Source organism: Epinephelus lanceolatus, chromosome 10, assembly GCF_041903045.1.
Source record: "Epinephelus lanceolatus isolate andai-2023 chromosome 10, ASM4190304v1, whole genome shotgun sequence".
Taxonomy (NCBI): Eukaryota; Metazoa; Chordata; class Actinopteri; order Perciformes; family Serranidae; genus Epinephelus; species Epinephelus lanceolatus.
The window spans coordinates 17,296,496-17,323,269 of NC_135743.1; the positions used below are offsets into that span (position 1 = coordinate 17,296,496).

The 26,774-nt window shown below is 40.8% G+C and overlaps 4 protein-coding genes across 6 annotated transcripts; 1 reads left to right on the forward strand and 3 right to left on the reverse strand.

The window, feature by feature from the left end:
• Positions 1 to 2,815: 2,815 nt before the first annotated feature.
• On the reverse strand, positions 2,816 to 6,984 carry pafah1b3 (platelet-activating factor acetylhydrolase, isoform Ib, gamma subunit). Its single transcript, XM_033639766.2, has 6 exons — positions 6,899 to 6,984; positions 6,500 to 6,593; positions 6,004 to 6,093; positions 5,742 to 5,858; positions 5,462 to 5,584; positions 2,816 to 4,376 (listed from the first exon to the last, which is right to left on the reverse strand). Exons 2-6 carry the CDS (start codon positions 6,578 to 6,580, stop codon positions 4,116 to 4,118), a joined length of 672 nt encoding a protein of 223 aa, XP_033495657.1. The 5' UTR covers positions 6,581 to 6,593; positions 6,899 to 6,984; the 3' UTR covers positions 2,816 to 4,115.
• Positions 6,985 to 7,146: 162 nt separating this feature from the next.
• On the forward strand, positions 7,147 to 17,528 carry prr19 (proline rich 19). Of its 2 annotated transcripts, none has more exons than XM_033641045.2 (4): positions 7,147 to 7,268; positions 10,556 to 11,814; positions 14,007 to 14,146; positions 15,694 to 17,528. In XM_033641045.2, the coding sequence occupies exons 2-4, from the start codon at positions 10,569 to 10,571 to the stop codon at positions 16,321 to 16,323; spliced, it is 2,016 nt and encodes a 671-aa protein (XP_033496936.2). In that variant the 5' UTR covers positions 7,147 to 7,268; positions 10,556 to 10,568; the 3' UTR covers positions 16,324 to 17,528. The 2 variants fall into 2 exon arrangements, with proteins under 2 accessions (XP_033496936.2, XP_078027826.1); XM_078171700.1 differs by having other exon boundaries at positions 14,022 to 14,146.
• On the reverse strand, positions 16,564 to 24,534 carry tlr21 (toll-like receptor 21). Of its 2 annotated transcripts, XM_033641729.2 has the most exons (3): positions 24,469 to 24,534; positions 21,537 to 21,625; positions 16,564 to 19,989 (listed from the first exon to the last, which is right to left on the reverse strand). In XM_033641729.2, the coding sequence occupies exon 3, from the start codon at positions 19,888 to 19,890 to the stop codon at positions 16,951 to 16,953; it is 2,940 nt and encodes a 979-aa protein (XP_033497620.2). In that variant the 5' UTR covers positions 19,891 to 19,989; positions 21,537 to 21,625; positions 24,469 to 24,534; the 3' UTR covers positions 16,564 to 16,950. The 2 variants fall into 2 exon arrangements, with proteins under 2 accessions (XP_033497620.2, XP_078027825.1); XM_078171699.1 differs by lacking the exon at positions 21,537 to 21,625 and having other exon boundaries at positions 24,469 to 24,524.
• A 210-nt stretch (positions 24,535 to 24,744) lies between these two features.
• On the reverse strand, positions 24,745 to 26,427 carry cnfn (cornifelin). The gene is made up of 4 exons (XM_033641537.2): positions 26,289 to 26,427; positions 25,818 to 25,943; positions 25,590 to 25,726; positions 24,745 to 25,408 (listed from the first exon to the last, which is right to left on the reverse strand). The coding sequence occupies exons 2-4, from the start codon at positions 25,939 to 25,941 to the stop codon at positions 25,319 to 25,321; spliced, it is 351 nt and encodes a 116-aa protein (XP_033497428.1). The 5' UTR covers positions 25,942 to 25,943; positions 26,289 to 26,427; the 3' UTR covers positions 24,745 to 25,318.
• Between the last annotated feature and the right edge of the window lie 347 nt (positions 26,428 to 26,774).

Consider the following 26,774-nt stretch of genomic DNA (forward strand, 5'->3'; position numbering starts at 1 on the left):
TGTTTCATGACTGTGAGCATGTTATTTGTACTGCTGCCTGTCTTGGCTAGGAGAGTCTTGAAAAAGATTGTTTTTAATCATAATGAGTCTTTTACTCCTGGTTATATCAAGGTTCAATTCAATTATAAATTAAAGCTGCTAGCAGCAATGAACAGGCCCCCACACCTTCCTGCATGTCAAAGGTGTTGGCGGGTAGCAGGTTCACGTTGTCATGCATTCCAGACACTGCGTACACGGCTTCAGACGTTATTCACAGCTTGAAACATGGTGCTGGAGATTAAGTACTGCATATTTTGTACCACCTCCTGTGTCAACTATGCTGTGCTAGAGAACACATGCTATTTATACGTCCATCCATCCATCCATTTTCATCCACTTATCTGGGGCTGAGGTGTGGGGGCAGCAGGCCAAGCAAAGCACCTCAGACGTCCCTCTCTCCAGCAATGCTTTCCAGCTCCTCCTGGAGGACTCCAAGGTGTTCCCAGGCCAGATAAGATATGCAATCCCTCCAGCGTGTTCTGGGTCTGCCTTGAGGCCTCCTACCAGTGGGACATGCCTGAAACACCTCCAACGGGAGGTGCCCAGGAGGCATCCTGATCAGATGTCCGAACCACCTCAGCTGACCCCTTTCAAAATGAAGGAGCAGCGGCTCTACTCTGAGCTCCCGCCGGATGTCTGAGCTCCTTACCCTATCTTTAAGGCTGAGCCCGACCACCCCACTGAGAAAACTCATTTCGGCCGCTTGTATCCGCAATCTCGTTCTTCTGATCACTACCCAGAGCTCATGACCAAAGGTGAGGGTTGGGACATAGATGGACCAGTAAATCGAAAGCTTCGCCTTCAGGCTCAGCTCCCTCTTCACCGCAATGGACAGGCGCAGAGCCCCCATTGCTGCTGAAGCCGCACCAAACCGCCGACTGTTTATACGTCATGTTGCTTATATTATCTGTGAATGACACAGTCTAAATTTTATGTAAATCAGACTATCTTTGTCACAAAAGGCTGACTTCCTGTTGTCAGTAGATGGCACTATGACTCTGAGTCAATATGGACATGTAGATGTCGTCAGGCCTTGACTGTTACACTTTGGACTCACCTTTCACTTTAAACATCAGTGGACAGCCATGGTCATGCAGACGGACATGCAGTTCTATTCATAGTATGATTGAGGAGGGGTCCGTGTCCGCTTCCAGCAGTACACAGGAAGGCTAAAAGGTGAACTTCCTGTCCTCCTCCTGTTGACGTCAAGTGAAAGTGAAAATAAGAAGATGCTGCTCAGTCTGAGGTGAATGTCTGCCAATTATCAAACTAACTTCACCGTGGTGAGGCAGCTGCAGCTTGACCCTAGTGTTTTGGAGTGGACTGGAGTTTGGACTGTACACCGATGCCCACATAGGGGTCCGTGTTGACCCTTGCAGACATGGTTGGATGATATCATTTACATCACGTAGACCAAAGCGGACCCTTGCGACTCTCGCAGACATGTGGATGCTGAGCCTATGACTTGGCCCTTATACAGCATGTGAAATTTGGAGATTGGGTTATGTAAAGTCATGTTACAACAGCTTACTGTTTCATGTCGAAACATTGAAATACAAAGACTCAGTCGTCATAAGAAACATCATTAAGGTCTAAAGGCTTTCAGACAAATAATGTGGATCTGGTCAACTTGCAAGGAGGAGTACATCAAAGTAATAAACATGCCATTTCCTGTTGACAGGGGATGGCGCTATAAGTAATCATTGGCATTTAGATGTCTTCAGCCTGGGACTGTTATCCAGTGTGTGAAATTTGGGGAAGATTTGACCATGGACAGTCGAGCTATAAACCACTTCCTGTTTCATGGCGAAACATGAAATTTGTGCCTCACCACAGCAACACCGTTTGACGAAATCTCAGGCTTTTAACACACTTTCATGTTGAAGATCTTAAGATGGCACAGACAAAATTTGAAGTCGATAGGGTGAAAGCTCTATGTATGACCCCTGAAAATAGAAAAAAAAATACTAAAATTGCACAGTTAATTCAAAATGGCTGACTTTCTGTTTGGTTCAGGGCATGGCTCTAGTCTTGGGATGTTACATGTACCTCCCAGATTTTATACATCTAGCTCTAATGCACCGCAAGGGCTACTTTGTTGAAAGTTTTACAGGGGGTGCTACTGTGCCCTTCTGTCGCACCCGAGCACAAAACCTATAAAATATCAAATTTTTCACCACTTGTGATGCGTGTACAAAGTTTTGTGAGTTTGGAGCACCTCAAAAATGTGATTCATCGCACAAAATAACAGTTCCTTCAGTTTCAATGGGGTCCTTGCACTGTTCTGTGCTGGGCCCTTATAACTTTGACTGGTTAAGTGTGTCACAAACACATTTAGTGTTCTATGCTTTCTCGTCATGCTTTACAGATAGGCTTACAATTAATCACAATTCTGGGTGCTTGTTATCAGCCCTGTCAGTACCACTGCTGCGGACATGCCATTAACTGTCACATGTAAGATCATGCTTGCTGTGATCTAGAATCAGGAGCCAGAATTGTAAGTTTGAGGTACTGTATTATGTCTGATGAATGTTGGATGCAGCTTTAGGGCAAAACAAGACTTGTTCACCCTCCTCATGTTTCAGAAATTCAGCTCTGTTCTCACAACCGAGACCAGGACAAAACCAGTGAACCAAAAGCAGTAAATCTCTGTGAGTGAGTAATCTTAATGAAGCTGCTGGTTCCAAAAATGTAGCACTGCATCAGTGATAATGTATCATGGTCTCTTACTCTGTCAGCAGCCTGGATCTGTTAAATCAATCAAGGGACACCGAAACCATTTTTTATCTTTAATGCATTCTTCCACTGCTTACACAATCAGCCATCCTGAAGCATAATTCAAGTCCTGCAGCACAATCCTTATCCAAGAGGCTCAGAAGCATTTTTAGTGTGAAGTAAAGCCTTTTTAAATGGTCTGATCGGCCGTTATGTTGCAGATGACATTAAACTTGAAGCACAAGTGACTTTAGATATATCTATACGACTTCACAACCTACTCAAATACATCTATGTTTGCAACAAAACACGGCCTCTCATGTCAAAATGTGTCACTGTTATAATAGGTGAAGCAAAAAGTTACAAGGACAATAATGAGACCTGTGACATAATAAAAGGCAAGTAAACAGTAACGGTCAATCAAAAACATTTGGTCATTCAAATGAACATAATACAAAAGACACCAGACACCACAACAAAGAAAATAAAGCTATCGCAAAAATAAATGCAAGCCATGGAACTTGGTCAAACTGAGAAACCAAAATGATGAATTACAGCAATTTCTTGGTCAGGGCAGCTATAGTATATTTTTATTTTTTACCAGACATATCCTGGCACCTAAAGACCCAAAGTCTCATCTCTTTCCCAACTAGTACTTGTTCCAGTAGCCTCAGGTGGACAAAGCATGTGTTGCATAAGAGTTTGTCTTTCTAGAAAGCAGATATCTGTCCGTATCCTGAGGTAAATTAGGCTCTTACAGTCTCATGAGAGCAGAACATGAAAGGGGCGAGATCTGCGGCACAGCTCTAAATAAAGTTTTTAATGAAGTGCAGCAACTAATGTTTTGACCTACAGCGTATCTTCATTTGAGTAAAAAGCTGCTGCATCTTTTTCAAAGCTTTTATTCATAAGCACTGGATTTATTTACTGTGTTTTCCAGTGTCATCCCTTCATGTCACCATCTGGCTCTGACCCCCATGGATGACAGACAGGAAGTTCCCGGTATCATATTTATCATTTGGATCATGTGGCAGAAAAATGAAGTAATCCTTCAATGGAAAAACACTGGGAACCAAAAGCTAGTGGAACACGTGCTTACTGGGAATTGAGGCAAGACTTCTCTCTCTAGCACAGCACATTATATTTCTGACTGTATCATGAACACAAAAAAGCTTAATGGTCCCATTATATGTAACAGTGGTCACCAACCCCAGCCATGGAGAGGACAAATAAACTGTGCATCTCTTTGCCTCAAGTAATTGATTCTATCTATCCTTCAAGGTGTTAATGAACTGAGTGTGATGCTCTCCTGAAACAGGGATGATGACCACTGTGGTAGTGTAAGTTTGTGCCCTGGTTGCTCAGTTCTCGGCAGGTTTATCTAGCATGGACTTCAGATGGGCGTGTAGGAGTTCGCACACAACCTGGTAGCCCTTAGTAGTCAGGTGAAGGTAATCGTACATGTCCTGATGGGAGATGCTACCATTGGAGTGGACGAAGCCTGGGTCTACGTTGAGGAAAGATGCATGGGGGAGGGACGATACAGCCTCCTCGACCAGCTTGTTCACCTTAGCATTCTTCTCCCGCAGAGGGTTTGGCAGTTTACCTCTGGGCAGTATACCCTGGAAAACACATGTATGGATGTTACAGTTTGAAAGATGGAACGCTCCTTAGCTTTTTTTTGTAATAGTACCAGAAATAAAAAAGTATGTATAAATACTGTTTACTATCTGAAAATTCAGCCACATGTCAGTTGAAATACCCATGAAGTTTTAGCCTCACCAAACACACAACACATGGAGTTCAATTTCATCCCTACCTCCAACAAGTAAAGACTATAAATGTGAAAAGTAGCGTACCGTAAATCTTAATATCCGAGTTTTAATTTGCCTTGATCACTGAATGGAACGGACCTTTAATTCCTTTCGCAAAAAATTGTTGCTTGACTAAAATGGAAAATACTATCACATTGTTTATTTAAACCTGGTGTTGTGTCAGTATGGCACCAGCATCTCCCTTTATCCTCTTAAAACAATATTCACAACTGGGATTGATTTTTATTTGACACTGTTTTGATTCTTTTGTTAGGTGGACCCTAACCGACTAAACAAATATAAGGAATGGATACATATTCAGACCATGTCAGAAGTAGAGAATCAGTGCTTTTTCTTCTCTCTTGTTTACCATGCCGGTAAATCTGAATGAATTATACTTTAGAGCTCACGGTTTCAGTAAAATTAACTGAATGACTGATTTGTGGAGAATCTAACAGAGCTAAGGACGTGTAGCATATCCACGTTGACAAAAGTTTAAACAATTATACGCGCAGTCTAGGAAGCTAACAAACATTAGCAGGTAGCCAATGAACTGTGAGTTTTTATATCCAAAGAACTAATAATATAAAAATGAATTGCCTCGCAACCAGGCAACCAGACCATTTATCCGTCAAAACAGGTAGCCACACCCGGCTAGTAAAATGGACTCTGCGTGTAATTGGGGCTCAGCTTTTAATTTAAGTTTTACAGCATCTCCAAACAGTTCACACACATTCCAGTAGTCTTTGTGTCCCAAAGCTGACATGGAACTAAAACGGGTGACATCACTGTGCAATTTGATGGTTGTATGAACTTCACTTGTCATTTTCAACGGACATGTGGGCGACTAGATTAAAACTTCCTTTAAGGAATGCATCAGAAAAAAAACCTACAAGTATGAGCGTCTTGGCATTGGGGATCTTGTTCTTGATGACTTGGACAATAGCCATGATGCCTCCACAGACCTGTTCAGCGGTGTGACCATGGTTGTTAGTGCCTACCCACAGCACTACAACCTACAACAACAAAAGAGAAAGGCTAGACTGAGCACATGTCATTGACAATTTGGGGTCAGCATATCTGGAATTTAGATTTTTACCACAAAGCACAATGACTCTACTGTGTGAATAAACAAGCATGATCATGTTCTCTATTTTTGGCAGTGATTTGGACCTTTGGGCTGATGTTATCCAGTTCACCATTGCACAGTCTCCACAGTACATGTTGTGTTGCATCGCCACCCACCCCAAAATTGAGGGCATGGAGAGGAGAGAACAGCTGCCTCCATATCTGCAGACAAACCACAACAACAAAGCATCCAGGTGTTGAAAGCTAAGCTCACCCAATTTCAAAGCGAGCACAGCTGATGATGAGAACAAGACAAGCCGTCAAACTTTGTACACAAACAGGGGACAGTGTGTGATTTGTGTTTTACCGCAAACTGGTGCATGAGCTGAACAAGAGAGTCTCCAACAAACAGGACATCAGGCTCTTTGTCTTTGCTGTCAGACACAAAGCGGTTGTGCTATAAAGAGACAAAGTAAAAGGACAAATACGCAGACTCAGAAATTATTTTTGCCTGTACATGAAAACTGCAGACACATAAAAAATGTTTTGTATTTATATGGAAACTGGAAGACATTAGCTTGGAAACCACATAAAGTATTTCCTCAGTGGATCAAATATCAGTGCATATTCTCATATCAATCTGTCAGGATTGTTTTAAGCTTTCAGTACGGTTATATATCACCACAATACATCACTACTGAATTATTTATGTTTTGTTCTTTACTGTAAATTCATAAAACTGAACATTAGCGACAATGCAGACCGTGAAAGCCACATAATCCACGGCTGATATACTGTAGCCATGTAAACAAAGGGAAAAAGAGATAGAAAACTCATAATAATAATAGTAATAATTCACACACCATAGACATCCATCGTCCATCTCCCTGGGTGTCTTCACAGGGAGTGGGTGTGGCGGCGGGGTTTGGGTCTTCTGCACTCATGACTTGGCTCTATCTGTGTTGGGAAAGCAGTCACGTAGGGTTTTTCAGTTATTTTGACATCGGAAACAAACCGATAAATCAGTAGTTTATAGCTGAAGTCGCTAGCTAAGTCTAAGGAGGTTGGCAGAATTAGCCACAGTAGCTAGCCTGTTTGCTAAAACACAAGATAGATGTAGTTTAAGAGAGAAATAGCGGTCACACACACGAGTTACACAGCTTGTTAATAAATCATGCGCGCCTGTAAGTTACTGTGCAAAAGTGAAAAGGCAGAGCTTTATACAGAAGCTACATTTAGAGATATTAAAGAATAAATGCTACCATGAAATCAAAAAATCGTCATCTCCTAATTCAGTTTCAGGAAGTAAATTTTCACTATAGTTGCCAGTACCATTATAGTCTACGGCAACAACGCATATGTTTTGATACATTTTAGCATCGTCTGACACTTTACTAGTGCTGTGTGCTTGGGGTTGATTTTTAAAAGCACATATTATAATGAAATCCAAATAAAGCATTGTTCAAGTGAATAAGAATATAAAAGATGAGACAGTTTCCCCCCCCCGCGTCTGTGAAAGTGGACTCGCCCTAGCCGTTGGTGTTCGAGGGAGTTGGTGCTGCGCAGGGAAACACATCTACGACATGTTGCCGAGCAACGACAGATCTACAGGGGGCAATAAAACGAAAGACGGTAAGCAGCGCTGTTAATTAATGATTTTAAGTTTATATAAAAGTGTTTCGTGACAGATTCACTGTTTCTATCGCATGACATGCGCCTAGAGTTATAGAGTACAATGTTCTTAGCAGCTACAGCTAAATACTTTAACTTTGTACACGTGTGCTTCAAGTTAAAGTGCACCTGGTGGACGTTATCATCACCCGTTTGCTAACCACCAACTATCAAGAATAGCTAACAGTTATGTTTCAGTTGTGCTTTGTGCTTGAATCCAAATGTTGGGTATTGAACCGCAGGGGGCGCAGTTGCATTGAAGTTGTGATCAATATTAATACACTGCCCGGCCAAAAAAAAAGTCACCACCAAAAAAAAGGTCATACACTCTAATATTTCGTTGGACCGCCTTTAGCTTTGATTACGGCACGCATTCGCTGTGGCATTGTTTCGATAAGCTTCTGCAATGTCACAAGATTTATTTCCATTCAGTGTTGCATTAATTTTTCACCAAGATCTTGCATTGATGATGGTAGAGTCTGACCGCTGCGCAAAGCCTTCTCCAGCACATCCCAAAGATTCTCAATGGTGTTAAGGTCTGGACTCTGTGGTGGCCAGTCCATGTGTGAAAATGATGTCTCATGCTCCCTGAACCAGTCTTTCACAATTTGAGCCCGATGAATCCTGGCATTGTCATCTTGGAATATGCCCGTGCCATCAGGGAAGAAAAAAATCCATTGATGGAATAACCTGGTCATTCAGTATATTCAGGTAGTCAGCTGACCTCATTCTTTGAGCACATACTGTTGCTGAACCTAGACCTGACCAACTGCAGCAACCCCAGATCATAACACTGCCCCCACAGGCTTGTACAGTAGGCACTAGGCATGATGGGTGCATCACTTCATCTGCCTCTCTTCTTACCCTGATGCGCCCATCACTCTGGAACAGGGTAAATCTGGACTCATCAGACCACATGACCTTCTTCCATTGCTCCAGAGTCCAATCTTTATGCTCCCTAGCAAATTGAAGCCTTTTTTTCCGGTTAGCCTCACTGATTAGTGGTTTTCTTAAGGCTACACAGCTGTTCAGTCCCAATCCCTTGAGTTCCCTTCGCATTGTGCATGTGGAAATGCTCTTACTTTCACTATTAAACATAGCCCTGAGTTCTACTGTTGTTTTTCTTCGATTTGATCTCACCAAACGTTTAAGTGATCGCCGATCACGATCATTGAGGATTTTTTTCCGGCCACGTTTCTTCCTCGAAGACGATGGGTCCCCACTATCCTTCCAGTTTTTAATAATGCGTTGGACAGTTCTTAACCCAATTTTAGTAGTTTCTGCAATCTCCTTAGATGTTTTCTCTGCTTGATGCATGCCAATGATTTGACCCTTCTCAAACAGACTAACATCTTTTCCACGACCACGGGATGTGTCTTTCGACATGGTTGTTTAGGAAATGAGAAGCAACTCATTGCACCAGTTGGGGTTAAATAACTTGTTGCCAGCTGAAAGATAATCGCCCATGCAGTAATTATCCAATAGGAGGCTCGTACCTATTTGCTTAGTTAAATCCAGGTGGCGACTTTTTTTTTGGCCAGGCAGTGTATTATGCAGTGTTTAAAGGGGGTGAAAGAAACACCTGACAATATTTGGATGCTAAATGTTTAATTTCCGGGTAGTCAGGTGTCACATTTTCTGCTTTTCCTTTGCTTACCCATGTGAGATTGTTTTTGCAGTTTTTAAAAATAGCTGAGAGAAAGATAAACTTGGTTGGTTCATTTCCAGGTACAGAGGGGTCATGTTTTCTGATGGCCTGTGTCAGAAATTGTCTTGACTTCCCACTTGTAGAAAGTGTGAAGGCATCCAAGAGTCAAAAGTTTGTTATGCTGTATATATATAGATAGATATATTGGGGCAACATGGTGGTGCACGCACACTCCCCCTGTGTCAGTGTGGGCCCCATCCAGCTTCCTCTCACCATCCAAAGACATGCAGGTTAGGTTAATTGGTGACTCAATTGCCTAAAATTGTGAATGTGAGCGTGAATGATTGTCTGGCTCTGTATGTTAGTCCTGCAATAGTCTGGCAACCTGTCCAGGGTGTGCCCCGCATCTTGCCCATGACCCCCAACAGGATAAGCAGTTACAGAAATGAAATGACTATATATATTGCATATATCTTCTTTTATTGACAGAATGAGTTAATATAGTGAGCTCTCTTTTACATAAATTGGATTTGTTTTTCACAATCTGCAAAGTGAAGGGCCTTTGACATGGTGCACATGGAATAAATTGTGCAAAATGCAAAACACCTTTCCTGGAAATAGTTGCCTCAAAATTATTTGCAACTCAAATTAAAGTCAATTCCCCTGGGTAGTTTTTTACAAAGTTTCCCACTGCAAAATGACAAGATGTCTGTGAACCTGTTTGAACACATTGTGATGTGAGTTCTGCACTTTAGAAGTGCCACTTTGATATCACCTCTGCCCATTATGGCAAGTAGATTAGATATGTGTCACCGTAGAGTGGGAAGCCCAGACCCACTGTCAGCTCTGTGGATTTTATCTGTGTATGAATCTTGTCTACAGTGATAAAATCCCCAGAGACTGTGGCTGTGGTAAACCAACAGCTGTTCCGCTTTATAATGTAAAAGTTCATCTAAATGCCATCAACAGCTGAAAGCCACACGTGCACTTTTGCTAGAACCTGTGCACCTCTGAGCTGCACTGTTATCAGCATTCGTTTATGATCTTAAAGTACTGCTGACTTGAACTGAACTGCAAATATCTGTGTGGTTTCTGTGAGTCTTATCACAGAGCACAAGCTGCTGCGAGACAGAAATAATAAAGGGGTCAATAAGCGTTGCTATGTAGCCATTACCATGCATTACATGGTTGATTGGTAAGGGCTGAATCTGTTTTATTGCAGCTGAATTTTAGACAAAATTAGCCTTGGTACTAATAAAATACTGTAAATGCTGCATTTCAGCTGTGCAGAACTTTGCAAGGTGTGTATTGTTTAATTAGTGATAATGTTTTTAAATGACGCACACATTAGTTGCCTCAAAAACTGACCCTCAGTTGAGGGTTCTGTGTGAATATAACATGAGCAGAGTTAATGCTCATGTAAAGCAAGTGTGTAACTGTAGCCTACATGTCAACTGCTGTCTGTCTCTGCTAAACTATTCACAGCAGAGACTCTGCACTCTCTTGCATAAAAATAATCTACCTCATTGAAGTTCCCCAGCTCTCTTATTTATATCTTCTACAGAATTACAAATGACTAACTGCAGTTTTGTTTCTACAGAATCCGATGCAGCATGAGCCACGTGTGTGGCGGGGCTTTACCAGACAAAGAAAACATCTTAAATGTTTTCAGCAAGCACATAAAAACAACAGATAAGAAACATTGCTCAGTGAACAGATTCACTGCAGACTGCAAATGTTCAAACCATTATCGTATGACAGATGGGCAGCAGCACAAACTTAAACGACTGAGGAGTCGCAAGGAGAGGAGTCAGATGAGAGGTGGTGGGAGAGAGGCCTCCAAGCCCAAATCACATCACCATCACTGCCATCGCCAAAGCAGTAAAGATGTAGCACATTCCCAGAACTGCTGTCACAGTGGCTGTCATTGCTCTGCAAGAAGAGCTGCACCGTTTCCGACTGTCATTCCTGCCGCACAGGAGCCCAGTATCATCACAGACAGTCGACTGATTGGACACCACGGCCTGTTCAACCATGAGGTGAAGTCTATCGACATTGAACGCTTGTTAAGTGAGCAGAGCAAACTGGAGAAAAGCAGAGAGCAAGTACAAGAAAAGAACAATGCTACTTCACATCCATCTTCAACATCTCACATTCCTTCTCCATTCTCCACAAATGATTTGTTGGGTGCTGATAATGATAATTGCCAGAAGACAGAGAAGAAAGTCAGTCAGGGATCAGATATCACTCCCGGCCAGAAACCACAGCAACAGCTTGATCTTTCATCTGAAAGTTTTAAAAGCATCCTCTCATCTAAACACAGCTCGCCCCCTGTAGTGATGACGGAGAGCAAGAAGAGTAGCCCTGTCATGTCTGAAAAGGGCAGAGAGTCACAGCTGACTCTCACTGTTGTCAGAGCAAATGTGAAGACGCTGAACAGAAAGGTAAAGCGTCATGTGATTTCTACTCTGGAGCACACCCCAAAGAACCAGTGTTTGGAGTCTCCTGTCCACCAAACACGACCTCATGGCCTCAGCACAAGCCCACTTCAGCTCCCCAGCTCACACACTGCTGACAGCTTTGACATACAGCAGAGAAGACAAGACCCTGACTGTGTATCTAAGTCTGTCAGCGCACTGGCAGCAGGTTTGTGTGACTGTCTGCAGTTCCCGCATCTGAGGAGGAGAAACCTGGTGGCAGAGAGCAGGGAGGTGTTGTTGAAAGCTCTACGGGAGAGGCATGGACCCTGGCTTCAGGAGAACCTCCTCGAGGTGCAGCGATGCCTCAGCTTTGGTGCTGATGCCGCAAAAAAAGTCCAGCATCAGGAGCCAAACATGATGGATGAACTCTTGTCTCCAGGTAAGTTCTAAAATATTAGACAACTCTGGAATTCTCATTATAAAAATAAAATATGGTGATTTGTTATGGTTGTTTATAATTGCTAATCATTTTTATTGTATCTTTTAACATATCTCAGTCACAAAAATCTTCATAGAGATATAGTGGTTCCCAGTTTACATATAAAATGACTAATAAGTTAATTTTTTCCAGCATTATTGATGTTCATATGCCTGAATAATTAAGGATTCCTATCAATCACTTTTTACCTCCATTATTGACAATACTGTTTAGTGCTAGTTGTCTATATTAAAGCTGCCCTACAGAGCCAAATGCTCCTAACATTTAATATGTTCATTTTAAACTCTGATACAGAACTATTAATACAGATGGATAACCGATACCTCATTCAAAACCACCGCAAAAAGAATTTAAAAAAAGTCCTAGGCACACAAAATACAATAGATTTTTCTTTTTTTATCAACAACCTCCACACAATGCTGGTACAGAAAAAGTTACTGAAGACACGCCTCCAGTCACATGGTGGGTTTGTTGCTGGAGAGAATGCGGTAACAGCCACAAGTTGAGGACCAGTTGATTTTCTTTCCCATTGTTTCATCTGTGCAGCCGTAGGTTGAAAATCTGATTGTAGATCTGCTTATCTCGTAGATTTGGTACTTTTTATTCTATCGATGTACAGTTAACAGGGATCGTGTCGTTGTAAGTGTGGTAATGAAAATGAACTCCATTGAAGTATTGATGCTTTTACCACCTAGGTCATTGTTTACATCTGTGTTTACCAGTTTGCAGTCTTCTTCCTTGCCTTGGAACATTACTACATGTCTTTGCATGTCAAGTCAAGCCAAAATTATATAGCACAATATTACAAATCACTGTTATCACTGCCATCTGTCCATCATTCAGAATAGCAGGAATGTGTATTGTGTGTCCTGCATGCTCTGCATCTTCCAAAGTTAGTACTTTGAGTGCTAAATTTACTCTTTTTGTGTTCATGGAACGTGTTTCTCTGTTTATCTTCAGTGGAGGGATACTAACAGTGTCATAGTGCTTTGTAGACTACTTGCACTGATTACAATTTTTTTGGCCAATCCCGATTTCGGATTTGCAGTGTTTGGACGGCCAATAATGATTTTGGCTGATTCCGATTTCATAGTTTTTTTTACAAACCACTTTACAGCACACAAGATATTGCAAAATTTTTCTTTCCTTTATTAGAACATTTTAACCAAGATACAACCAGCTTTTCAATAATCATCTCAAACAAACAAAAACAGTGACACAGGTTAAGAAACATTTTCCTATTTGCTCAAATATAACTTCAGGTACAGTATTAAAATAAATAAGTAAAAATGAAAACACAGATAAATAAAATAATATTTCTTGGTGTATAGCATTTGTGGGTAATTTCTTGAATAGATAAAAAAGTAAAAATATCTCCTGTGGAAAATTCACACAGGTCTTCACATCTACAAAGTGCAGTGTCATGGAAATTCTTATTTTAACAACTAGAAAAAAGGTGCACATTCTTCGGCATGTGGACACGCGTTTTGTCAGTTTCAAGCGGCACAGTGCACAGTTTAACACGGACAATTAACAACGTCTCCTCCTCTCTTTTGATGTGTGAATGATGAAGGTGAGAAGCCGCCCATGTTTCACTTCCTCCCATCGCCCAAGCTGTGAGTTGCGCTTTTGCGTGTGTGTGCGCTGCTGATGTTGCATGATGTCAGTCATGTGGCGCGGCAGGAATTTGACCGGTGTTTTAAATCGGCATATTTTAGACTGACCGGCCGGTCGCAGGTCATGAAAATCAGCCCAATTCCAAGCACTGCCGATTAATTGGTACAAGTCTAGTGCTTTGTCTAACTCATATTAACTTCAGACACTGTTGCACACAACGAGGACTGTGGGTTTTGTCACCATCACTTATGCTGACAGCACATTTGGATAGCATCTTTTATTGGTCAGTGTGAACAGGAGGGATAATTAACTATTGTCTTAAGATGGACCCCTTATATTATGAATTATAAACCTATCCTTTAAAGAGGCCGTTATTAGGAGTTGAATGAGTACCAAACAACAGCATGTATTCGCGTCAGTCCATACAGTACATTTCTTGTTATAAAAAGCAGTAGTAAGCACTGTAAATATTATAGTTTATGGACAGTTTTTCAGTTGTGTCTTCTCCTTTTTAGATATATTCACAACAGCGTTTCAGACCGACACTGCCAGTCAGCCACGATTTGACACCCACACAACCACATCTTTCAGGCTGACGGGAAGTGGGCATTTTAACTGGAAGTCCAGGTCACAGCCACACCAAAACCTGGAAGAGGTAAGTCCTGCACTCTGCCACTCTTTTACTTCAGTTCACATATGTTCCAGCTGTTACCCTTTCTATAGACGAATCCGGTGACCGCTATCTTCAGCGCCGCAATTACTGTGGTGGCATGTCATTGGTCACGGCTGCTGATGGTGACAAAAAAAAAACAGCTCCTCCTGAACATACCTGCCACTGTTTCAGTTCAATGACTGTTTACTGGTGACTTTCAGCAAAATGTGTCTGTGGTTGCTCTCAGTTACTTACACAAGTGGTTGTCATAGATAAAGAATGTATTTAAAAGTGATTTAAGTAAAATGTAAACCTTACACAAGAATACACACGTTCTATTCGTATTTCAGCAGCAGCCTGCAGTCACTACGAGTAACCATGATGCATTCAGCTGAGAGTCATGAGTCAGTTACCTCTCACTCATAAAACCGAAACACCAGACAACATTGAATGCCTTCTCTATATCAGTAACGTTTACTTTGTGTTCATTGCCCAAGTTAGAGCAACTAAGCTTATTTTCCCAATAAGGCTGCAGTCAGTTGACTGAGTTTTTTATTCTGTGGGACCACTGGCAGTGGTAGGTAGAGTACTGAAAACCTGTACTTAAGTAAAAGTGCAATTACTTACATAAAAACAAACATATAACTTAAAAAAATAAATAAATAAAGATATCTGGTTAATATATTACTTAAAGTAAAAGTTACTTTCCATTTCAGTATTTTTAGGGTGTGCAGGTCAGTGCAAAATACTGAAAAATCAGAATAAGGAAAGTCTAAACAATTGAGATATGAAAAATCTCCCGCTCTGTCTCCATTTCTTCCTCTCTACCCTTCTCTTCCTTATCATAACATCAAAGATTAACATAACACATAAAAAATTAACATAGCTTACATTAGCTGACTAACTACATTCTCACCTACAGTATGAACTTAAGTGTGCTTGCAGAAGTCAGATGAGGAGTTTTTAAAGGCGGAGATCTCAGTGTTTTTCAGGAGGCACGACTCCTCATCGAGTGACTGCTGCCTGTGTGGCCAGGTGTGGTCACAGATTGTCACTAGAAGTTGCCACTTGTTCTGGGTTTTGCTCCGTCATCACCACACTGTGGTCAAAACTCAGATGGTGCTTCTTTTTTCTTCCAGGCAGCTTAGCACCTGCAGTAGAGGTGCTCCTCACGTGCTCTCCACCCATTGACTCAATTCCTGCATTTAGAGCAGACTAGTTGTAATGAAGGTAAAAAAGTCAAATGTAGAGAAGTAAAAAGTAGATTACTGGCTCCAAAATATACTGGAGTAAAGAGTAGAATCACAGTTTTACAAAAAAGGAACATGAGAAGTACTTGCTCCTTTAAGACAAGAAGTAGCGTTACATAGAAAGTAAAAGTAAATTTAGAAAATTGCACACTTCTTTGGACAGCTTGCATTTAAACACAAGGGAGATGCCACCGCAGTAATAGCGACTTATTTACTTCCCCAGATTTGTCTATAGTAATCCTCAGATAATTTAAGATTCCCTTACTCTGGAATAAAATGCCTTCTGGTTTTTCTGTGAAGACTGCTGAATGGTTGACAAGCCCTGCGGAGACTTCTGTCAGCCTTTTGGATGATATCCTCAGACCAGCTAGCCCTCCACAGTTCTGCATGGAGTTTGAGCCCTGTGGAGTTACAGCCAGTGATCATTTGTTCTCTTCCACCTCACACTGGGGAGAAAAAGCCGCAGCCTCTCAGCACTGGGAAGACAGTTTTAACAGGCCAAAGAGCAGAGGGGCTGTTATGTTTGATTCCTTTGAAGACAGCTTTATGAAGCACACCAGAGCACTTCCAGAGAGGAGCAGTGGGTCTCAGTACAGTGGCAGCAGCATCAAGCCTTTCTTTCCTTACAAACCACAGCTGCCAGATAGACGTTCAGCAGAGCCAGTGCACTTTCCTCAGGGGAAAGACCCATTTGAAACTGACAGATACTCTTTTGCTCCCTCCTTCTCTGCCCAAAATAACTATCCTCAACTGAGCTTCCAGGCTTTCAACCAATTCAGTCACCCTTCAACTTGCCCTCCCCTCAGGTCCCACCACACTGACATGACGCATTACCCACCATCTTACATGCTTGAAAGAGACCCAGCAGCTCCCCTTTCTTCTTTCCCGAGCCCTGAGCATTGGTCCTTCCCTCCTATGAGACTGTACTAATGTGTGGTGAAGCTTTGCATAGAGACATGCCTGTGAACATTACTTTGGTTAACTAAAAAACAGTGCTCTCTTAATTAATACCATCAGGACTTTTTGTTTGGCAAGAATATATGTTGTGTGCTCATATTTTACTAAAAACACAGTATTAAATGTGACAGTTATAGCTGTTAGAGTTACCTCTTTTATTCTTTTGTCCCATTTATGCTGTGATAAAGAAACACACAATTATGTCTTGTTTGCATCCTTGGAGCATTTATGTTATTATGCAGAACTGTACACATTTCTTCGTCATGGGAGATTATTTACAGACCAAGAGCCAAGAACATGCTACTGTGAAAGCTGTTTGATATTTAGTTGTGTATGTAGGAAACATTTAAATGTAGTGAAACACTCTTGTACAACTGTGGGATAATTAAAAAAAGACATGCATTGTCAAGCATTGCTAAATATGATTAAACTGAGTACATGATTTTAAATGACATTTCTGATTCATGCTTGTATGAATTGTCACACTGCACATTTGCATCATATTTTCATGACCCATTCCCTGCAGCATAAAATTGCATTATTCATTTATCACAGTGAGAAGTTTGTCTTGACAATCACCAGTAAAAATGTCAAAACATTTTATGGAAGCAAGTAATAGTTTTCATCTGAGGTGCGAGCATCAACATGTTCTGTTCTGCCTTCTTTTTCACGACCTTCACTGCAGTTTTGCTCTGTTTCAAATCTGCTCCCTGTTCTCATCGCCCTACGTAGCTGATTCCAGAACAGCTCTTGGGCCTGTGTGGGGTTAGTGCAGTCTGAGCCAGGCCACTGCAGATACGTCTTTTTCAACATGACTTTCCTCATGCGGTGATAGGACGACAACTGCCTCTCAGAGATTGGCTCCAGAAACACGAGCAGGAGAACGTCCCGGTGCTCGTCGAAGAGCCGGTAGCTTGCCAGTTGGATTTCCAGAGAACACCATTCACTTGTCAGGAAATTCCTGCTCACCACACAGATAGTTTTACGGCTGCTGTACACAGCAGAGACAATGTTGTCCACAATATCACGGCCAAGTTCAAAGTCCCTGTGATGTAGGCAAAGTTTAAAAGATGATCCATTTCCCTCCAGGTTGGGCATTAACTGCTCAATGACCCATTGTTCATCAGAGGTATTGTAGGAAATAAATGCATCATATTTGCAATTTTCCTCCTGCTCTCGGAGTCTGCGCCACTGATCACTAAACCAGGAACGAAACACATAGTAGTTGTACTTCATCTTCCAGTAGAGTTTGACATAAAGTAATGGAGTGACTGTGAACAGAAAAATCACAATTGCTGTGCTCAAGAACAGGTACTCTCCTAGATCTATGTAACACACATTGGTCTTAAAGTTGTAGAAATTGTGTTGGTTATCATCTGGGCACTTCATATTGTAGAGATAGACCACCTGGACACGGCGGTTATGCAATGTCCAGTTTTGCAGCAAGTGGTTCTTGCAGGTGCAGCTCAAAGGAGTATTGCGTATATCAAGGTAGTGGAGTTCAGGTAAACTGTCTAGTATCTCAAAATGAATGCTCTGCATCACATTGCGGTTGAGCTGCAGTTTGTGCAACTTTGTAAGATTCCCAAAAACCTCCTTTGAGAAGGTCTGAATGCCCATATTTTCCATACTCAATATGTTTAAATTTCTTAGATTCTTAAAAATGCCAGGTTGCAGCTGTGCCACCCCAACACAGCAGCTTTCCAGTGAGAGGAAAGTTAAGTTTGTCAGATCATCGAAGGCATCAGGAGCAAGATAATAGATGTTATTGTTGGCGAGATACAGAGATTTCAGTGAGTGGAGACCACGGAAAAAATTTTGGGGCAATACTGAGAGGCCATGTGGCCGTTGCCCATCCAATTTCAAATCACTTAGTTTACTGAGATTCATAAATGGTGAACTGGTCACTTTGTGTAAGAAGTAAATCTGATTACTTTTTAAATCCAGCACTGTTAGTGTGTCTTGAAACACACGATAGAGGGAGGTGTCAATCTCTTTGAGGTTATTTCCATCTAGATAAAATTTGGACAGACTTGTCAGTCCATCGAGGCCAGATTGCTCAAAATGAGTGATCTTATTACCTCCTAGGTCCAGTGTAGTCAGATTCCTGAGACTGAGGAAGGTCCCATTGAAAATGACAGCAATGCGATTGTTGCGTAGGTTAAGGGTTTGCAGGTTGACATTATCTTCAAAGGTGTCATTGAACAAATCAGTTAAGAGATTATTGTCCAAACGGAGCATCTCGAGGCTTTTTAGCCCTTTGAGAGCTTTCCGGTGGAGAAAAGAAATTGTGTTTATGTTAAGCTTTAGTGTCTTGATATTTGGTGTATGACTGAAAGCATAGGCGTTGACTGAGAGGATGCGGTTGTAACGATAGCTCAGCTCTTCCAGATGGTTTAAATAAACCATATTTTCTGTTTTACAGGATTGAAGGCTGGTGATATGGTTATGCTCTGCATTTAAGCTTTTTATTTGTGTGTGTTTATCAAGAAACTTAAAACAACCTGTGCTTTTCAGGTTGTTGCGGGATAGATCCAAACTCCCTGTGATAGTAGGACAGTACTGCAGTGCGTAGTTTGTTAGATTCTTGATCCCGTTATTACTCAGGCCCATTCGTTTAATCGATTTCACTTTTCCCTTCAGCGATGTACATAGCTCTGTGAGCAGGGTGTCATTTTTAAGACCCATGCCAGAGAAGTCAACGCTACCTGCATTGACATTGCTGATGTTTAAAAACTCCACTACCTTAACACTTGTTGAACGCAAGCGCAGATAGTTTATATGACTCAAATCCACCCCTTGAAAAGCCATTGTAGGGAGCCGAGGATTGTATGACAAATCTAGCAGCTGAATGAACCCAAGAAACGACTGGTGACATCCTAATGTTAACAGATTATTTCTACAGATATATAATGTCGTGAGAGATTTGGGTAGAGACGCATTTGAGTGTTTGAGATTGGTTAAATTGTTAAAGCAAAGATCTAGTACCCTCAGCTTTGGTAGATGTGACACAGACTCAGCAATCCCTGAGAAATTTGTCAGAAAGTTTTGCCTCATGATTAAAGTGTCCAGATTGAGAAGAGTGGAGAAAATGCCGACAGGGAGCTGCTTTAATGAATTGTTTGTCAGCGAGAGATAGGTGAGGTTGTGCAGGTCTTTAAACACATAAGGGTTGAGCTGTGATATGTTGTTAGAGGACACATTCAGAGATTTGAGTCGAGTCAAGTTTTGAAAAGCGAACGGATCGATTTTCCTTAAGTAATTATGATCTAGCCTAAGGTATTCTAGGTTTGTTACATTAACAAAGCTCATGCTGGGAATGTGCCACACAGGATTAATGGTGATGGTGAGATTGACAGCAGTTTGCGGCAGGTCTCCTATAACAGCAGACAAGTTACTTTCCTTCCGAAGGATGCATTTGAAACTTTGTCCATATGGGTATGGGTCTTCGATGCAGTTCCTGAAGCTGTAACCACTGATGAGGTGAACAGCACAGAGAGCAAGTGTAACTGACAACAGCTGATAAGTTAGACTCGCCATTTTGTCTTGTTGTCATGCAGAGAATTTGTCCTTTACATTACTTTCATCAGTTTTTGTTTGTTGGGCCTTTTGTTCACCAGATGAACATGGTACAGGAATCTGAGGACAGAGAGCAGGATTTATATCACTTGTAATGTTGTACAGTCGGATTGAAAGTTGCATTATCAGATCAGGCTTCCTACTCTCTAAGCAATCAAACAATTCTAATAGAGAACTGCTACCACAGTCCTTATGTATACATACACATATCACCATTCACACTGCACATGGTGACCCTGTTTTCATACCTTTACAGAATATTTCTAAAACTGTCAAAGTAATTTAAAAGAATTCGTCACTTGCAAAATGAACATTTGTGTATCAGTTGGTCATCGTAACTAGCTGGATTTTGTGAAGAAACTTTTTTCTGGCATGCCTCCATGGTGAACAGAGAATCCAAAAATGGGGAACCTTCTTAATGAATTGAAACATTACAGCAAAAATTACATCAAAACATCAGTTTACAAACTCTCACACAACTCGTGCAGTATAATCCAAGTCTTGTTTATCTAGTGCTATGTTTAGTACTTCTCAAACACATGTATTTTTGTTATAAATGTTATAATATAAAATGCTTTCACCTAGAACAGGGGTAGGCAGCCTGCGGCTCCGGAGCCGCATGCAGCCTTCAAGACCCTCTCCAGTGGCTCCCTGTGGCTTTAACTAAAACATTCAGATTTTTATTTGTCACTGATGTAGCCCTGAAGTGATTATTGCATTCTACAACTGTGAACATGTGAAGCCTATACATCGAATTAAAAAATGTTTTACCTTTTCATCAACTACAATGTGTGTCGTACGTCGACGACCTGGTGCCTTTTCCTCTAAATTTTGCTGAACTTCAGCTAACCTGGAGTCTCTTTAGCATGGCTTGCTATGGATTTCAAATGCAAAAAAGGAAGTCTTGGAGGAAAATAAAGGATTTAATAGTGTGTGGACAGATTCATTTGCTTTCACTACCCACACTGCAGAGTTAAAGTACTAAATAACTATAAATATCCGACTGCAGAGTAGCCACCTTGTAGTAAATCATATTAATGAATGCTGATTTAGACCTTTTCGTAATGATGATGGGCTAATTTAGACTTAATAGGTTGTTACCTTTTATTCAAATATGTTTTGAGGCTCCAGACAGCTCTTTTAATAGTAAAGGTTGCTGACCCCTGGCCTTGAAGTAGCACACCTTGAGTGTGTTTGAGCAGAGTTTAAACCACTAGGCCGTGCATGAGACTGCACTGACATGTTTTAAATCATAATGTTTTAGCAACAAATCATGTGTTTGCGAATTGCCAAGCACATGGTTGGATAAATGAGACTTGGATTATACTGCATGTGTTGTGTGAGGGTTTGTAAATTGATGTTTTAATATATCTTTTGCTGTTGTTAACTGCAGTCCCCATTTACTTCAATTCACGAAGGGTTGTTCACCGTGGAGACATGCAAGAAAACTTCTCTTCATGAATTCAGGGTAACACTTGGTGAGTAACTGATGTACAAATGGTCATTTTGCTGGTGAAGTATTCCTTCAAGGTGTCTTTAAAATGTTTGGTATTCATACAGTAGATGGATAATTTAATGGTAAGGCTCTCCAAAAGATTTAAATTTACCTTTTAAAGGTCCAGTGTGTAGGATTTAGTGGCATCTAGTGGTGAGGTTGCAGATTACAGCCAACTGAAACTTCTCCTGTGTGCTCAATCTATGGTAATGAAAACAACAATTTTTAGTTTCAGGTAATTATACACTAATGAAAATATAGTTTTGAATATTACATTCCATTTCTGTCTGATGTATGGTGCACTTTAATAAGAAGTCTGACATGGATATTTATTATGGTTTTGCAGTATAATCAGTACTGGGGAGCTCCACTCACCAGTCAGGTGAAAAGTTTCTTTATTTATTAGTTTAGTTGAATAATTTGTTTTGGTTATGTGACGTGTGTTTATCGTCTAAATTTAGGATCCAGTTTTGCTGATTAATACATTTGCTTCATTTAGTATGTTTTGATTCCAGTATTTGTTCCACTGTTTCTTGTTTGCTTTGATTTTTAGTCATTGTTTTTTCACTTCCTGGTTGAGGATGGTGCTCTAAGGAACGCGCACACCTGGGAGAAGTTTTCCTTGTAGGATATCTCCAAGAATTTCTGACAGAAATCTATTAATTTTTACCCAAACCACTGCTTTTTTCCAAACTTTAACCAAGAGATCCTTTTCTGGTAATAAGCCCTCAAGGAAGATTTCTCCCAACTGCTGAACGTGCACATATTAATGCCCCTTGCTCCATCAGGATTTGGTAATGTGGACTGTACCAAGTGGGACCTTGGGGATGGGGAAGGTGGCAGTGTGTTTTATTTTGTGTGTCTATTTTCTTTTCAGCCTTAGTAAAATTAACTGTGGCCTGATTTGTGAGTTCTAGTTATTATACACCTTAAAAGCCATCCTTAAAAAGACTGATGTAAGTGACAGTTGTAATACCTTTTAATTTTCCATTTAATTTCACCCTTGCTAATAATAATAGACTGACCCAGGAGTATTTAAAGCCCTTTTTAAAAATTGTTTGGCCTTTTGTCTGTGGGCTGGAGGGACCGTTCCTTTGTGTCAGTGAAGGTGCTTTCACACCTGCCCTGTTTGGTTCTTTTTAACCAACCGGTTCATTTTCCCCCTGAGTGCAGTTTGTTTGGGCAGGTGTGAACACAGCAATCGCACTCAGGTGCGCACCAATATAAACGGACCGAGACCTTGTTGAAGAGGTGGTCTTGGTACAGTTAAAAACAAACTCTGGTGCGGTTCATTTGTGGTGAGAACGTGTTCCAACCTTGATCCGAACCAACTGCAGTCACATGACACGTTGTTTGGGTTAAACATGAGCATGTTACAGTCCTGGAGGATTATTAATGTGCACCTCCTCCTGTACTGCCTTAATATGCACATTCAGCAGATCCAATGCATCAAAACATTGTTTTCTAGTTGGAGCCGCGCCTCGTTTTCAACCTGTATGGTTTGACTAAAATGAACAATGACAGCAATATAGTCCATGATGACCAGCGCTAAAATCAACCTGCGTAGTTGTCCCTCCATTGTGACATTAGAAAGTGTCACATTTATCTTGCAAGTGTACTCTTCTTCAACGTTTGGTTTACTTCCTGGATTTTTTCCGCATCGAAATTCTGACCAATCAAGAGCAGCTTTCTCGCCCAGGCATTTCTTCTAGTCCGCTTGTAAATGCTGCCGTGAGAACACGAACCAACTCTAGGCAATTATGCAACTTTGTAACAAAATTAGTCCCTGATTCAGACCAAAGCAAGACAACCCTAGGTCTGAAAGCACCCTGATTTCTTTGTTCTTTGTTCTCTCACATTTGTTTGATGCTGAAAGACGAAAGAAAACAGAGCTCTGAAACAAAAGTTCTTTGACACATGTTGGTTCTGCTGGCTCACATCCAGAACAACGGGGTTTGACATTCACACCCTGACAGGTTCACGTAAATGTCCTGTCACACAGCATTCCAGTAATTCCTGAGCTTTTGCTGTGTAACAAAACTAAGGCAGGAGTTATACTTGCTTTCTAACCATGCGTTTGCATTGACAAACGGCTGCATCGTGAATGGATTTATTCACATACTTGTCTATGTATTATGCATGATACTGGAGGATCTCACCAGAGAACTTAGACTGTATAGGACTTTCAGATTTGCATGATGTGAAAAATACATGCAGCGACACCCGAGGAGGTTACTGGATTGTTAATTCTGAGATCAGCATGGAACATGGCAGAAAAAGTGACAGCAACGTTTTTGTAGATGGTATATATAAAGCATATCGTGACAGTGGTGAATTTTCCCTCTGTCTGCCAACACTGCCTCGACTGTTCATGTATCTTCTTGTGGATACGTCTCGTTAATTCCTGAGAAGGTGCGCAACCTACGCTCGGACACAAGTGATGTGAGGCAGCCATCATGTGCACGTGTATGCGTGGTTAACAGCAAGTATATCTCTCACCTTGTGCTGCATAAAGAAAAGTGGGTTCCTCTTTTGTAAAGTTTTCATATCCCTTTTCACTCTTCGTTTCTGTTTCTCCTCCTCCCCCTGACATTTGTTCTGCTTTGTTATATAAGACACTTGATATTTTTAAAATCATGCCATAAATGTTGACAATTGTCGGCTAAACAGCAAATAGTTTGTCCTGGAGTTTAGGAATGGACTATAGATGACTAAATTATAGCAACATTGTGACAACCCATATGTATGTAATGGCAGCAATTAATCCTTTTACATTAACTGTCATAAAAATTCTCCCATTTTTTTTTGTCCTATATTACAGATTCAAACTATTCAAAAAAGATATTTATAGTCTATAAACTGACTGTTGTCCCAGTAACAACTTTTGCAAACAGTGATATCCTGTGAGATGTCACCCGCTTATAATCTTTCACACAATCTTTTACAAGCTTGTCTGATAACAAAAACACTTGCCAGTAGTTGCCAAGTATATCACTGTGTTTGAAGTTAAAATTAACAACATTATTTTGCAATGTCAGCCTCACCTGTTCAAAGGAACGCTGTTCACCTCACCTCCTCAGAGAGCTTGTCATGCTGTGGATATTTTAACACACTAAGTGAGAAAGAGGAAGATGGGTGCAGCCCAGTCTCTTACTTTCACATTCAGCCACAACATGTTAAATCGAAGAGGTTTTTTATTGAAATACTGTTACTTCAATTAATATACATCAGTTATTAAACATAACATAAATTACTCCTTTTATAGAACATTATATGAACACATGATATATGTCGCTGAATAACACTATATTCAAGAAAAGCAGTATTCAGGTGTAATTTTATTCCAAAATAAATAACGTGCAAATTCACCACTGTAAAGTGGCTTATGTAATGTCAGAGATAAGTCATTGTTCTTCATTTTCTTCTTCATTTCATCACTGGTTTGTTGCATAAAGACAATTTCATTATACAGTCACTTATTGTTCAATGTTCAGTTTAAAAGTACAGGCCTGTTGAAATATTGATATTTTTTCTCTGTTGACATTTTGTCTAACATCTGAATTATAGTATCTGAATTGCTGCCAACGTCTCAGATATATTATATTATATATATATATATATATATATATATATATATATATATATATATATACATATATATATACATAACATGTTATAGAATAATAAAGTGAAACAAACAGGTGCAACTCAGTCTGATTGTCAGGCAATCATTCATGTTCATGTTCTACATCCTTAGGTAATACAGTACTTAACTATGGTTATGCAAATACATTTCAATTTTTATTTGAAATACAGAAATCGTGTACAAAACAAGGAATTTCCACATTTCCTCTTTCTTTGTAGTTTTAAAAAAACAGATTCATTTCTATCTTTTCATCCTCTCCTCTTCTGCTCACGTGCCATCTGACACAGTCCACACAGAGGCAGGCAGGCCATGACCACCCAGTCATCACATACCGAGCCCTGTGGAGAAGCACAGGGACAGTAAACTGGTGACAAACATCATTATTTCATGCAAAAAAAAAATTGTATGGGGTGGAGGATATTTTTTATAGACCAGATTTCACAGTTATAAACTGGCATTTTATTTCCAGGAAGATATCAGCTATATTATTGTTTTTGTCGGCAACTTTAGCACACTTACGTCAATGTGGTATCGGCTGCGCATGCTTGTCCTCAAAGCTATCATGGCACCAGGAAGGAAGGGCAGGCAGCAGCTGTCCCCGTTGTCCTGAGCCACCTTACAGCCCAGGATACAAGGGACGAATGTTGCACAAAGACCTGGAGGTTAGATGTATACACATATTGTCACATTCATGTCACAGTGTTGGTTAATGTCGACCTGCTTCCACAAACACACATTAACACTTACAGATGCCACAGTCCTCACAGCAGTCGCACACATTTGAACTCCAGTCTGTTAACCCAGGGGACACAGAGTACTGTGTGACAGAGACCTGAGGCTGCGAGCTGATCACACCTGACTGGAACGCCATCACTGCAAGTAGAAGCAAAGCAATATTCAAATGTAAAAACAGATCATATTGTACTAAGACACTGATATGAAAAATGAAAAATCCCATCTGGTAACATTTTCCAGTCCTTTTTGCATTAACGCTTCCCCCTAAACAGATATCCTGCTGAGTCCAATCCTGTGTCATCGAAGCTTCCAAGCAGAGCCAGTTTGAGCTTATTTCACTAATCACGCACCAGAAACCAGAGATGGAAGCTTTAAATTAGAAGAATCAGTTTGTGTAATTAATTGAAATGGAAACCCGAAGAATCTTCCATGTAGCCCGATTGGACAACCCTGGTTTGGAGGAAACATTGCTTCACATCTCACCTCCTGAGGCTCCTTTACGGCTCCTGAAAAGGTGGTCTGGCGTTGTAGACGACCACGGGCTGAATCCACAAACAGGAGGGCAAAGGCATGGCCACAACTCTTATACCCCATCTGACATCACAGCAGAGCCCAGTTTCTGTGGTGATATGACATAGCAAACAATGACTGTTTGGGCAGCTGCAAATACCTTATAAAGACAAAACCCAAGTGTTTAGTTTTGGGGCGTATCGCCTTTCAAGAGGGTGCACCTAACGTGACGAGGTCAGTAACTGAAGAGCAAAGTGGGCATAAAGTACATACAGTATCAGTCAAAAACCAGGTTTTATCTTTAGGGTAGGTGTGGTGTGTGTACACACTGTGGGCCCGACTCAATGGATGGGAAAATAATAGTAAAATATGAGCTGTGAATTGAAAAAGGGTTTGTGCTTCAGTAAACTTCTGACATTGGTACGTACTGTACAGAGGTGAATAGAATACCTTTGTCGC